This window comes from Crocodylus siamensis, chromosome 2 (assembly GCF_052110815.1).
Source record: "Crocodylus siamensis isolate JL-2025a chromosome 2, ASM5211081v1, whole genome shotgun sequence".
Lineage (NCBI taxonomy): Eukaryota > Metazoa > Chordata > Crocodylia > Crocodylidae > Crocodylus > Crocodylus siamensis.
Window position 1 is genome coordinate 211810810 of NC_143396.1, and position 14628 is coordinate 211825437.

At 45.5% G+C, this 14628-nt stretch overlaps 1 protein-coding gene across 1 annotated transcript in view; it reads left to right on the plus strand.

Moving 5' to 3' along the window:
* Positions 1–14628, plus strand: part of IFTAP (intraflagellar transport associated protein) — a 73923-nt gene that overhangs the window by 47214 nt on the left and 12081 nt on the right. Inside the window, exon 6 of the mRNA XM_090032956.1 lies at positions 5759–5886. Within this exon, the coding sequence (XP_089889082.1) occupies positions 5759–5886 (128 nt within the window). The remainder of the gene's footprint in view (positions 1–5758; positions 5887–14628) is intronic.

The following is a 14628-nucleotide window of genomic DNA, read 5'->3' on the forward strand; positions in this document are numbered from 1 at the left end:
CTGAAACGGTCTTGCAGGAGTTTGTGACCGTTCGACCTCGTCATCCCTTGGGACGCTCTGGTGAACAAATGTTCCCCCAGATCCTGGTGTTCACCCCTGATAAACTTATAGGTGGCCATCAGATCACCCCTGAGCCTGCGCTTTTCCAGGCTAAAGAGTCCCGTAGCTCTCAGCCTGTCATCGTAAGATCTGTTTTCCTGACCTCTGATCATGCGCGTGGCTCTCCTCTGGACTCTCTCAAGCTTCTCCACATCCTTTTTGAATTGTGGAGCCCAAAACTGGACGCAGTACTCCAGCTGCGGCCTCACCAAGGCCGAGTACAAGGGGAGAATGACGTCCCGGGATTTGCTCGAGAAGCATCTATGGATGCACGCCAGCATTTTGGTCGCTTTACTAGCCGCAGCATCGCATTGCTTGTTCAAGACGTAAATGACAAATAAATAGCACTGATAATATTAAGATTACGACTAATAATTTAATGTAAAATAACACTCTACTCTCATCCTAAAATACTTCCAAAATAAATTTTAAGCTGGTATACCAGTGTTTGTCAAACTGGGGCATATGTACCACTTGGAATATGCAACAAGAGGAAATGTGACTACGTGAGAGGTACGAATAGGAAAATAGAAGAGAAAGGGAACTGTGAATGGAGGAAAATGATAGAAAAGAAAATGACACTAAGGGCAGGTCTATAATATCTCTTGGGGTATTGGAGAGGATGAGTATGGATGTAGTAACAAAATGTTGGTTTTTATTCTCCATAACATGGACTGTGATGGAAATATACAGCCATATAACAAACTTAACCAGGACTAAAAAGTTTGAGATGTACAAACTTAGAACCTGCTACTCCCCACTGAAATGAAGCCAGTCCCATGTTCAACTGACAGCTTCTTAAGAGCGCAAAATGGAAAATAACGGAGGAGAGCAAGTGAAAAATGTTATACCCTACCCTTATTAATAAATTACTATTCTAGGCTTTTATGAGCACCTGTTACAGATAACACTATTGAATACTTCTCTCAGCTCTAACAACTGGTTATTTAGCATAATATTACTGAACATTTACCCAGTGAATATTCGCACATCAGATTAAGTTGGCTCAGACAAGACAGTGCATATAACATGATTGCAACCAGGTGCTATAATGTTCTAGCGGAGCCAGTGCTCTTCTGGGACATCCTGATGGAATCACAATTTTTTGGCTTTTTTAATACCTATAGCAAACCAACCTGGACACAGCACTTTCAGAAAAGAATTCATAAAAACACAGCAACGAGTGTACAAATAAGTTTTAGCTGTTTTTATTAGACAGTACTTGGCTGAAAGCCTAGAATGCGTACTTTGCATTGTGGGAATTTGGCACCATAAACAGTAGTTGGCAATGTAAATGCAATTCCCTAAACCATAGTTTTAGCCCACAGTGTATAGGCAGTCCATGCATGGTGGGCCAGTCATTCTCCCTTTCTCATTAAATTTAATCTGAGACTATAAGAAGCTTACGGCAACAATACAAATGATTTGGGTTTCTCTTGGGATGGATGGGGAATGCCTAGTAGCCACACTTTGGCAATATGATTCATTTTCAGGACTGCTGACACATCACTTTCTGCACTGCTCCAGGAATGGTTCAATTACTATATCTTCTTTTTAGTGAAATACAGCATTAAAAAAACTATTTGCAAAAAATAAAAAATTCTGTCTGTATCTCTCTAAGGCCCATGAAGGATTACCTTATTTTCAGGACACAAGTAAATAAAAATACAGAACAATTTTGGGTCCTACGTAAGGAGTATAGCATCAGATAAAACTGTTCAACACATATTTAATGTTCAGTATAGGAAACTGAGGCACATAGGTGAAGATACCACAGTCTATCTGATTTGAGGTCTTTATATATAATAGATTCAATATGCAAAGATGCTGGGGACCCAGAATTCCCGTTGAAGTCTGTGAGAACTGTATACAAACAGCACCAATTAAAATCAGGCCAGGGGCCACTACTTGGGGTAAACATTGTCAGTGTCTATTATTTTACGTAATCCATATTTCCTCATTTACTTTTTGTATTCACATTTGTATGCAAAAAGCCCAGTGGGAAACAGGATTCAGAATTAAATACCTTGCTTTTTTGAGCATTAAAAAACACATGGAAATAATTTTTATTGTCATGCCTAGTCTCTGCGACCAAGTTTAGTAGTGCACAGTTTCACACAACTGGGAGCTCAAGAATAGGAGAAAACTGAGCATGTAAGTCTTCTATGTATTAGCCAATCCCAACCTGGCCCCCTCAACTACATTACTTTGTCAAATGATATTCCTGAAAGTGGCAAGATCAATTTCACCCCATTTACAGCCAGGCACTATGGGCTTTAGTAATGATGAAGATGCAGAAAAGACAGTATTTCTTTACTTTTGTGAATTCAGATTAGATTTGTGACATTAACTTATTTTTTCCATAGTTTAATTAATATGTCAGTGTTACAAATTACCTAAGGATCAGCTCAATTAACAGTATTCACTGATTTAGCAATCACCCGCTGCTGATCCATCATGAAAAAGAAAATAGACTAAAGATAAGAGAAGTGCCCAGTGTCCAAATATGTCCAGCCGTGCTGTGTTTCATGTCAGTAGAAGCTCAAAGTTTCACAACTACAACACTCAGGAAGGTGATTCTTCATAGCATTAAGAAAGGTGCACTCCAAATCCTTCTCAGTTTTCTGATATCAATTCCTCCTCAATTATCTCTCTCTGTATGGTGCCATTGGCAGCATCCAAGGCATTCCTGTTGCTAATTAATCACCTCCACTGAGAATGTAATTAGTAGCTTAATTAGGATCATCATCCAGTAGTGCTACAGCATAGCCTAAACCAGCTGTGAGGTACTGGCTAGATCTTACAAAACCCTACAGCTCCTGTGGAACCCTCCTGCTGAGAAGGAAGGCTGTCAAGACTCCCTAATTTTTCTCTGTCTGAAGGAGTTTCTTGATTAAACATTATCAGGGAAAGCAGCATTTACCGATTAGGCTCTCATATGTTGTCACGCAGCCAGAGTAGAGAGAAAATGCTCATTTTTGACATGTCTACTGGCAAACAAAGGTTGATTACCACATTCTTATGGTGGTGATTGAAAGGAATCTGAAACATTGTTTGCATTACTAACAAGCCTTAAAAAATTAGAACTGACATTCAGAGTGTGACAAGTACTTCTTGCTGAAAGCAAAAATAAATTTCCTTCTGTTGTCCTAATTTTTAAGTGTTGTCTTTTTGAGATGTTGCCAGATTGTTACATAATGGTGTTGTACCCATCTCTCCTCCACAAATTGTCCTGTTGGGGAAAAACAGCAGCATATTGGTTCCTGGGACAGAAATGATCAGTAGTGTACATCAGGAGGTGATGCTTGTGCCTTCATCTTCAAACATATTGAACAAGGAACATGGAAACAATCTAGAGGTGAATCCACTGTGCATAGATGAGGATTCACTTTTTCCTTTTGTTGTGAATGGGCATATCTACATGTGCAATTAATGTGACACAATAAACTCCGGCATACATTGTGCTAGAGTTTGTTGCTCCCAGGCACCATGTTTATACTTATACCCGGCACTGCAGCATGTTGAGCCAGGTTGGAGCATCCCTGGCTGGCAGGAAGCCTGGGCATGAAGCCCAGGGCTGCTCCAACTTAGTTCACCCTATTGTGGAAGGGCTGTTCGGGGCATGAGGGTTCTCCAATGCCAGGCTAGCTGACAGGCAGCCCCTGCACTGAAGCACTCTCATGCTCCCACCAGACCCATTAATATCTATGTGTGCGTTGCTGTGCACTAACGAGCTTGGCCACAACTCTACCTATGGTGGAGTTAATTAGTTTACTGTGGCCTAAGAGGGTTGTACGTACATGTAGATGTGGAGACTTTGCTGCAGAGCTAAATTAGGCAGCTCTGCAATAAACGTCTTGTGTAGACATGTCCGGAAGTAGAAGTAGTTGCTGTGCATACCAAGGGATGGAATACACCTGTTAGCAAATTTTGCCATCCTGTTGATATGGAATTTATTCAGATACTTAAAACCCCAAGATGCATAAAAGTCCAGAGACATAGCAATAAACTACAAGGGAAATAAGGCTGAAAATTACATATTCCTGGACTTTTACCTTCTGGCTTTTGATTGAAGTGTAATTTGAGATCCTATGGGAATGAACTTCAGCTTTATGCTAAAGAAAGTTCTTTGTAGAAAACCATTGTGAATAATCATGCTAGCTCTGCCACAATATGCAATTTCTAGAAAAGGGGTAAAGTGACTCTACCCTGTGAAATCCGTGACCAAAACAGAATGCACCTTTGTTTAATTAGTTACTAATACTTATACAATATTTTGGTTGTTTATAAACTCAAGTTGATCCATTTAAAGAGGAATCACATCCAGAAAAATCTATAAAAAAACCCTTTAAAGTGTGTATTTCAGCACAAAGCGATGAAGTAAATTAATCTCCTATTTGCAAAACTGGGAGACTGGAGGTATTCTTGTTAGATTTTCCTATGAAGATATTACTGTTGTTCAGTATTTGTGACACAGGAGGGTGGGTACATTTGTATTATAATACAAGTGAGAGTGGTTCTTGAGCTAGATAAGATTCCCTAAATCTTTGTCAGACACATCTTTCTGAGTTGTCATAGAACAGGAGCTGGCGACATATATCCCAGAGGCTGGATCCAGACTGTGGAGCCACTTGATGTGGCACATGGGAGCTTGGTATGAGGGGACCTTCAGCAGTGCGTTGTCAGCAAAAGATCTTTCCTGCCCTTGTGGTGGAGCCAGGTGGGCAGGTGTTGCCCAACCTCCAGAATGATGCTGAAGCCTCCCCAGCCCATGTTGGACCAGAGCTGTGCTGTTTTGGCTCATGGCAAGCAAAGGTTGCCATCCCCTGTCATAGAAAGCCAACCAGACATTATAGTATGAAAATCCACCTTGAGCAATGATCAAAGGAGTGACCCGCCTCCCCCCCCCCCAAACAGAAAAGGTTATTGTTCTATTTGTCCCAGCTGTGGAGAAGTTCTCAAGCTTTTTGGAAATCTTGCTTTGGAAGGAAGAGGACCACCTCAGTTTAACTACATGAATCCATTTTTCCAAAACCAACCTAAAGGCATAGAGTAACTATAGAGGGAGAAGATGCTGCAGTGTTGGGGTGGGTGGGGATAGGAGTGGAACCACTTTTCTCTGAAAATGTATTTGCTGTGGAGACAGATACGTTACAGAGTGGAGTAACTGTAGTTATGCCTAGTTTACAGAAGGTGAAAACTATGGCAAAGACAAATGAAGCAACTTGCCAAACTTCACATGGGACATGAATAACTGGGATCTCTCGACACTCAGTCCAGTAATCTTTTCTACAGGATCTTGCCTTCTCTTTCAAGAAGGTATATCCAGAGCCAAACTTCCTTAGTGCCGGGGGTTTCCAGATCTAAGTTTTGATTTAGACAGTAGGCCCAGGCAATAGGCAATAGGGACCAGTCATCAATTTGAGATCCATTTTGACTTCCCTAAAGTACAGGGATTGTTAGGCTCTGCATTTTAGCTCAGGACTGCATCTACCTTAAAGATAAGGACTTGTGTTATATATTACATAGTAAGAAGAGTATAGCAGTCTTTCATTAACAAGCTTCTTTTTCTGCTTGATCTCTGCAGGATTTTAGAGCATGATTTTGCTAAATTATACATTAAGTGAAAGGATCAAGTTCGGTATTTTATATTCAACAGGGTCATTGGTGCTTCCAGGAGAAGTGGAACAGACAGTGGCAGGCTATACACCTTACTTTGATCATACCACTCATCTAAAGGTCAAGGTCTTATCAGTTACACAGCCATCAAATAATAAAACGCAAGAGGTATGCGGTCATTTTTATTTAAGTATTGTTTCTTTTATTTTCCCCAGGTGGGTTTTAATGCTATGTGCCTATAGAAACAGAGTGATGTAGAAAGATCCTTGTGAAATTGGCTTAAACTGAGTGAGAAAATCAGTTTAAAATACATTAGAAAAATAAACAAGATAAAGTAATTATCCTTTTTGATGGAACAGCTTCTTTTTATGATGTATACCACTGCTACATAATAAATCAGTCATTGAAGTAAATCATTGTTTTGCTTACCTCAAATTTTAGCTATTACAATTTTTTTCATCAGTGCAGATCACAGGCTAGTCAAACAAACCTTTACAACTCCTAACCTTTTAAGGAATCATTACATTACGCAGAATGATGGGCATTTAATTTCCTAATAGCTTTCACAATATCATACCATAATGCTATGCAGAATGGGCTGAGTGTAGAAATCATTGCCCCAAAGAACGGTTGACTGCTACATTTTAAAGAAAAATGTCCAAAATATATCTTGATCACAGAGTTGTAGTTTATGCTTTGGAAATTATTGGTAGCAAGATTCAGTTCAGTATTAGTGCTGTCTACCAGGTGAACTAGAGAGGGCTGCATTATGGAAGCTCATTCTTTCAATCAGCAGCAATCAATATATATTTTAATTTAAAATTGCCCTTTTGCCTCAAAATTTCAGTACCACTCAAATCAGAAAGGTAGATCTAGAGTGCTTGCAGGCTTATTTTAAGTCATTAAGTTTCCTGACAAATCAGCCAGCATTATCATTAACTTTAAAGGATTCTTCTATTACAGGAGCTTTTTAAAAGAATCATTATGAGAGAATATGAAATTAGCTTCTGGCTAAACTCAGACAGTTTTGCAAGTTTCACGTGTTTATTGATGTCCTTTGAGGCTTATATCGAGTTTATAAATGACGTGTGACCATTGAAGGATTCATGCTACTGCATTGCATATGCAACCTGCCCTTCTGAGCTGAAGTGCGTTTGGTTCTTCGCAATAAGAACATTGAAAATGTACTCTAAAGAACTGTCCTGCATTGGTAGGGACATGGACTAGATGTTCTAGCTCTAACAGCTGTGGTTCTCTCATTCAAAAAATGGAGTCATTTTCCTGAGCTTTGAATAACATATTGAAGGGTAGTTAAACTCCATTTTTAAACTCTCAGAAACATATCCCTGCATACAGAAAAATAGCAGGTTATGTTGCCACACAATTTGTAGTGCATGCATATAGTATACATTTCCAGTGAATGCAATATGAAGAGGAGGCTGTTTTTCAGAAATCCCCAATATTAACAAATGATTGCACATGACATCTGGAGCTACAGTTAATGAAAAGCACATGAAAATCTCACCCATTGCAACATTCATTTTCATTTGAGGAACATTTTTGGTTATGCATGAGAAACAGTATTTGTAGGACATAGTAGTGAAAAGTCTATGCCTTTTGAAAGGATATTATCACTTTTGATATGTTTGATACCAACATATTGGGTGCTTTAGGACAGTGGTTCTCAACCTTTTTTGTACCAGGACCCATGTGTAAACATCAATGGCAGGTCCTAACCACAGCCCCCTGGCCCTAATCCACAACCCTTCATTCCTGACCCATGTCTCCCTGGCCCTGCCGGTGCCCTCCCTCCCCACCCACAGTTCTCTGCTCCCCCGACACATGATAGTGCCCCCCCCAACCCTCAGGCCCCTGCCCCCTCCATCCTTGCCAGAGGGGGCCCCCAGATGTCCCACTCAGGCCAGAGCTCAGTGGATTCAGTGGCTCATGCAGGCAGCAGTGGAGTGAGTCTGGCCCCAGCAGGGAGGAGGAGGGGAGGCCTGTGGCACCTCCACCCTGGGCTGGGACTCCCATGCCACACCGGACAGCCTGGTCACAGCCCCACCTGCCCCCTGAGCAGTGTCTCCCAGCTGCCCTGGGCTTGCCAGTATGAGCACTGGCCCCAGTGCTTCTGGCCCAGCCACGCAGCCCCTAAAGGACACCCCTGCCTCCCTGGCCTTGACACCCAGCCTTGGTGCCCAGCCACCTTCCCCCCAGTGCTGGCAGGTACCTGCTCATCCAAAGCAGAGTTAAGTCCTTCATCTTACGGAAGAAGGCCAATGTGGTGCCGATCTTCAAGAAAGGGAGGAGAGTGGATCCGGCTAACTACAGGCCCATTAGCCTGACTTCTATCCTGGGGAAGATCTTAGAAAAGTTTATTAAGGAGGCCATCCTTGAGGGACTGGCCCAGGCTAACATTCTAAGGGACAGCCAGCACGGGTTTGTTGCGGGTAGGTCTTGTTTGACTAATCTCATTTCCTTCTATGACCAGGTGACCTATCACCTGGACAAGGGAGAAGAGGTTGATGTCATATATCTTGACTTCAAAAAAGCTTTTGATCTGGTATCTCATGATCACCTCTTGGCCAAACTGCCCAGTTGTGGCTTTGGCTCCACCACGATCCACTGGCTGGGAAATTGGCTTTGTGGTCGGACCCAGAGGGTTGTGATTGATGGCAGTCACTCATCGTGGTGCCCTGTGACCAGTGGAGTCCCTCAAGGCTCTGTCCTGGGACCCATACTGTTCAACATCTTCATTAAAGATGTGGACATTGGAGTCAGGAGTGGACTGGCGAAGTTCGCCGATGACGCCAAACTTTGGGGCAAAGCATCCACGCCAGAAGATAGGCGGGTGATCCAGGCTGACCGGGACAAGCTCAGCAAATGGGCAGACGAGAACGTCATGGTGTTTAACACCGAAAAATGCAAGGTTCTCCACCTTGGGAGGAAAAACCTGCAGCACCCTTATAGGCTCGGCAGTGCTACGTTGGTTAGCACTACAGAAGAAAAAGACTTGGGGGTCATCATTGACCACAAGATGAACATGAGCCTGCAATGCGATGCTGCGGCTAGTAAAGCGACCAAAATGCTGGCGTGCATCCATAGATGCTTCTCGAGCAAATCCCGGGACGTCATTCTCCCCTTGTACTCGGCCTTGGTGAGGCCGCAGCTGGAGTACTGCGTCCAGTTTTGGGCTCCAGAATTCAAAAAGGATGTGGAGAAGCTTGAGAGAGTCCAGAGGAGAGCCACGCGCATGATCAGAGGTCAGGAAAACAGATCTTACAATGACAGGCTGAGAGCCACGGGACTCTTTAGCCTGGAAAAGCGCAGGCTCGGGGTGATCTGATGGCCACCTACAAGTTTATCAGGGGTGACCACCAGGATCTGGGGGAACATCTGTTCACCAGAGCGCCCCATGGGATGACGAGGTCGAACGGTCACAAACTCCTGCAAGACCGTTTCAGGCTGGACATAAGGAAGAATTTCTTTACTGTCCGAGCCCCCAAGGTCTGGAACAGTCTGCCAGCGGAGGTATCATAGTATCATAGTATCATAGTAGCTAGAGTCGGAAGGGACCTAGGTAGATCATCTAGTCCGACCCCGTGCCTTGGCAGGAAAGAGCACCGGGGTCAGATGACCCCGGCAAGGTGCTTATCTAACTTCCTTTTAAAAATCCCCAGGCTAGGAGCCTGCACCACTTCCCCTGGAAGCCGGTTCCAGGCCCTAGCCGCCCTGACTGTGAAGTAGCGCCTCCTAATATCTAATCTAAACTTACCCTCCGCCAGCTTGTGACCGTTATTCCTGGTCACTCCTGGCAGCGCACGGGGGAACAGGGACTCCCCCAATACCCGCTGATCCGCCCTGACCAGTTTGTAGCAGGCCACAAGGTCCCCCCTTAACCTTCTCTTGTGGAGGCTAAACAGGTTCAGGTCCCGTAGCCTCTCCTCATAAGGCCTGCCCTGCTGACCCCTGATCATACAAGTGGCCCTCCTCTGGACTCTTTCCATATCGTCCACGTCCCTCTTGAAGTGTGGCGCCCAGAACTGGACGCAGTACTCCAGCTGCGGCCTGACCAGTGCCGCATAGAGGGGGAGGATCACCTCCCTGGACCTGCTCGAGATGCATCTGTGGATGCATGACAGGGTACGGTTGGCCTTCTTGACTGCCTCCCCACACTGCCGGCCCATGTTCATCGTGGAGTCAGTGACGACTCCAAGATCCTTTTCTGTCTCCGTGCTGGCAAGAGGGGAGTTCCCCAACCTGTAAGTGTGGTGCCGGTTCTTCCTCCCCATGTGCAACACCTTGCACTTATCAGTGTTAAACCCCATCCTATTCTCATCCGCCCACCGTTGCAACCTGTCAAGGTCAGCTTGTAGCCTATTGCACCCTTCTAGTGCACCCACATCCCTCCACATCTTAGTGTCATCAGCAAACTTGAACAGGGTTCTTTCTACCCCCTCATCCAAGTCACTGATGAAGATGTTGAACAGTGCGGGCCCGAGGACCGAGCCCTGCGGAACCCCACTGCCCACGTCCTTCCAGGTCGAGAAGAACCCATCCACTACCACCCTCTGGGTGCGGCCCTCTAACCAGTTGGCGACCCATTTGACCGTGTGGGCATCGACACCACAGTCTCCCAGCTTTTTGATGAGGACAGGGTGAGAGACAGTGTCGAAAGCCTTCCGGAAGTCCAGAAAGACTACATCCACAGCAACCCCTGCGTCTAATGATTTGGTGACCTGATCGTAAAAGGCCACCAGGTTGGTCTGACAAGACCTGCCACTGATGAACCCATGTTGGTTGCCCCTGAGCATGCATTCCCCCACAAGGCCCTCCTGGATGTGTGCCAGGATAATTTTTTCAAAGAGCTTACCCGGGATTGAGGTAAGACTAACTGGCCTGTAATTTCCCGGGTCCTCTTGTTTTCCCTTTTTGAAGATAGGGACCACATTGGCCCTCTTCCAGTCCTCCGGCACCTCACCAGAGCACCACGAGTGCTCATAGAGCCGCGCCAGGGGTCCTGCAATGACCTCGGCCAGTTCCTGTAGAACCCTGGGGTGAAGATCGTCCGGACCAGCGGACTTGAACACATCCAGCCTCTCCAGAAGTACCCTAACTAACTCCTCGCTTACCCCTGGCCCAGGCGTGTCTCTCCCGGGGCCCGAGGGGGGCCCAGCAGGGAGGTGGCTGAACTGGTCCCTACTTAGGAAGACAGAGGCAAAGAAATTGTTAAATATGTTAGCTTTGTCATCTGGCGTGATGACTAAGTTGCCCATCCTGCAGGGGCCCCACATTACCCGGGACCCTCTTTTTACCCCCTATGTATTTGAAGAAGGACTTCTTATTGTCCCCAATCCGGGAAGCTAGTCCTATCTCCATCTCTGCCTTGGCCTTCCTGACTGCCCCCTACATCCTCGGGCGACTGTAACATAGTCCTTCTTGGTGATGACCCCATCTCTCCATTGGGTGTATGCCTCCCTTTTAGCAAGGAGACATTCCCGGATGCTCTTAGTGAGCCATGGGGGTTTATGTGCCCTCCTGCTCCCTTTGACCCTTGTTGGGATTACCTCCCTTTGGGCATGGAGGATCGTCTCCTTAAGGAGCAACCACTCCCCTTCGACATCTGATTCCCTTCCCCTCTGGGTCCTCAGCGCTTCCCCAACGATCCTCCTTAGCTTGTTGAAGTCAGCCCTCCTAAAGTCTAGGGCTGTTGCCTTGCTGCAGCCCTTTGCCACCTTACGCTGGATGGTGAATTCCAGCAAGCGATGATCACTGTCTCCCAGGTGGCCCATCCCCCGCAGCCCCCTCACCAGGTCATCACCCGTGGCCAGCACCAGGTCCAACAAGGCGTCTCCCCTGGTGGGACTGTGCACCTCCTGGGTTAGATGGAGGTCCTGCACTCTGGCTAAGAACCAACGTGAGCGATCAGACTTGGCTGACTGCTCCTCCCAGCAGATGTCTGGGAAGTTCAGGTCCCCCATGATGACCACATCCTTAGCCCTCACTGCCTCTGTAAGCTGACCTAAGAATTCCTGGTCAAGCTCTTCTCCCTGGTTGGGAGGTCTATAGTAGACTCCCACCGTTAAGTCTCTCTCCCCTGGACTGCCTTTTACTCTAACCCAGAGCACCTCAGAGTGCCCCCCCTCTACCCCTTGCTGATTAACGAGGAAGTATATTCCTCCTTGATGTAGAGTGCTACTCCTCCATCTTTCCTTCCTATCCTGTCCCTCCTGTATAGCCTATAGCCCTTGACACTCACCGCCCAGTCATGCGATGAGTCCCACCACGTTTCTGTGATCCCTACTATGTCAGGGCTGACATAGGTGGTTCAAGCGCCTACATTGAACACCTTCAAGAGTAAATTGGATGCTTATCTTGCTGGGATCCTATGACCCCAGCTGACTTCCTGCCCTTTGGGCAGGGGGCTGGACTCAATGATCTCCCGAGGTCCCTTCCAGCCCTAATGTCTATGAAATCTATGAAATCTTTCTCTCTTTCCTCTAAATGCCCTTCAGTTGAATTTGATAGTCATCAATGTCACTACATGATTATTCTAACTGTATACTAATAGCACATAGAAGGACATGCCAGTCTCAGTGAAGTCAGTCAGTTTAGAATTTAACTCATGGAAGCAAACCAAGAGCAAGGTCCAGTTGTCTTAAGTGCTGTATCTATATACATCAAAGGCCAGGCCTTTCGTTAAAGACAAGACAAAAGGAGAGAGAATGGAAGCATTGTTGTCCTTTTTCACACATGGGCAGCAGAGACTCAGGATTTTGGTGATTAAAAACCCACCATTTCAATTTAGGGGATACGGTCACTCTTATGGTGATGGGCCTGATCCAATTTTTTTTTTTTTTGTGGAGCCTACCCACGTCTCCCGGGGCTGGGGGTGGGGGGAGCATCTCTGACCTGTGGGGAACCCTGTTCCTTCCTTCTGTGGTGGTGATGCCCCCCCAGGATCTGCCCGGGTGGGCTCCTAGTGGGCAGGTTCTGCCCCAGCTCAGGCTGGGGGAGCAGATGGATCAGGCTGGGTGCTGCCTCTGAGCTGAGCCAGGACCCACCTTCTAGCAGCCCATCCAAATGACCCTGCTGCTGCAGAGGGAAGGACTGGGGCCTCTTGCAGCTAAGGGCCCACTGGCAGCTCGCCCACCCAGACATGGGAGAAGCAGGCAGGCTCCACAGAAAAAAAAAAGGATCAGGCCCCTTGCCACTTTTTTTTTCCCCTGGTGGAGCCTGCTTGTGTGAGCTGTCGCCAGGCCATGCAGCACCTGAGCAGTGGGGGGACCCAGTCCTTCTCTCCACAGTGGCAGCACCATCTGGGTACAGTGCTAGCTGCATGGGTACTGCCCCAGCTTGCAGGCAACACCTGCTGGATCCAACTGCTCCCCGAGTCTGTGTTGGGAGCAGTGCTTGGTGGGCTTCCAATGCATGCATGGTCTTGGGGAAGAGTTGGATCTGGCAGATGCTGCCTGTGAGCAGGGGCAGCACCTGTGCAGCTAGTGCTGATCTGGGTGGCCAAGGGGTTGCTGTCACTGTGGAGGGAAGGACTGGGCCCCTCCACTACTCAGGTGTTGTGTGGCCCAGTGGCAGCTTGCATGGGCAGGTTCAGCTGAAAAAATAGAAAAAAAGTGGTTAGGGCCCTGATCCTTCTTTTTTCCATGGAGCCTGCCTGCCTTTCCTGCCAATTTTTGTCACATGTGCAAGCACTGTCAGAGATTAACTAATTTATCTGAGTTTCCTGAGAAAAGTCTGTAGCAGAAATGGAAACTGAACCAAGATCTCTTGTTTCTTAGTCCAGTGTTCTTCAAGAGAGTCTTTCATTTCTCACAAGCATCTCAGCTCGTATTTAAACTCATATGTACTCTATTGATATTTTTGAACTGGTCAGTGTTCCCGTGAACATACAAATTTGGCAGTGTGTGCATGTGAAAAACTCTCTCAAGTTAAACAAGAGATCTGTAGAATGCTTTTAGTTCTGTAAAATACAAATTAGGAAGCGCTGCATCAAGCCTTTTAGTTAACTGTATTTACAAACAGATTAAAAAGAACCAGGTTGCCAACTGTTGCAGTCTCAACTTAGGATGTTTTATTTACAACATTATTTTCCAAGGCAGCCTCCAGCAAAATGCTTTGGTTATTAATATGAACATTATATCCTTTCCCCTCTAATTTAAAAGTGCTGTGGCTGTGAATGAAAATGACTTCTTCAGTGGTGTCTCTATTTGGGTAAATCACATGAGCAATCTTAAGGAAACTGGCAGTTGTCTAATAGAGCACACATTCTAATCCCAAAGAACTTCCAAAAAGATTTCAATTAGATATTAAATTAGACACCTGAAGTACACATATTTCTCTCAGCTCCTTAGGCAAAAATAACAAGATAGTAACTTGATTCACTGTTGTTTTTGTTCTGCTGCAAGGGATTCGGTGTTACATAGCAAAATCTCTTCCTTTTGAAATAAATCAGAATTTTATTTTGCAATCCAGAGACCTCTCCAGCATGGAAGACTGAAATGAACTAATTCTTCAGAGAACAGAATAACAAACATAAACCCACTGCTTTCAGTGCTTATTTGAGAGATGAAGCACACAAATAGATACCAGTTAAATTTGGTGTGGTACTTTTACATTAAATTTTATTTGGAATTAGATTAATATTTTTCTGTTTTTACAAAGACTTTTCCATCCCTTAGCTCTACACTGATTTTGCAAACCCCACACTTCTTGTAAGCAGACCTTGCTGAAGTCAGTGAGACTAATCACACGGGGCATTTGTACACATGCATTCACCGTGCTGCTGCGCGCTTTTAAAAGCTCCTGGCACTGTGGCGCATGCATTTGTATAAACAGCGAAATGTGTGTCAGCGCTGAGAAAATGGCAGCAGTGCACTTTTGAACTAAAACACA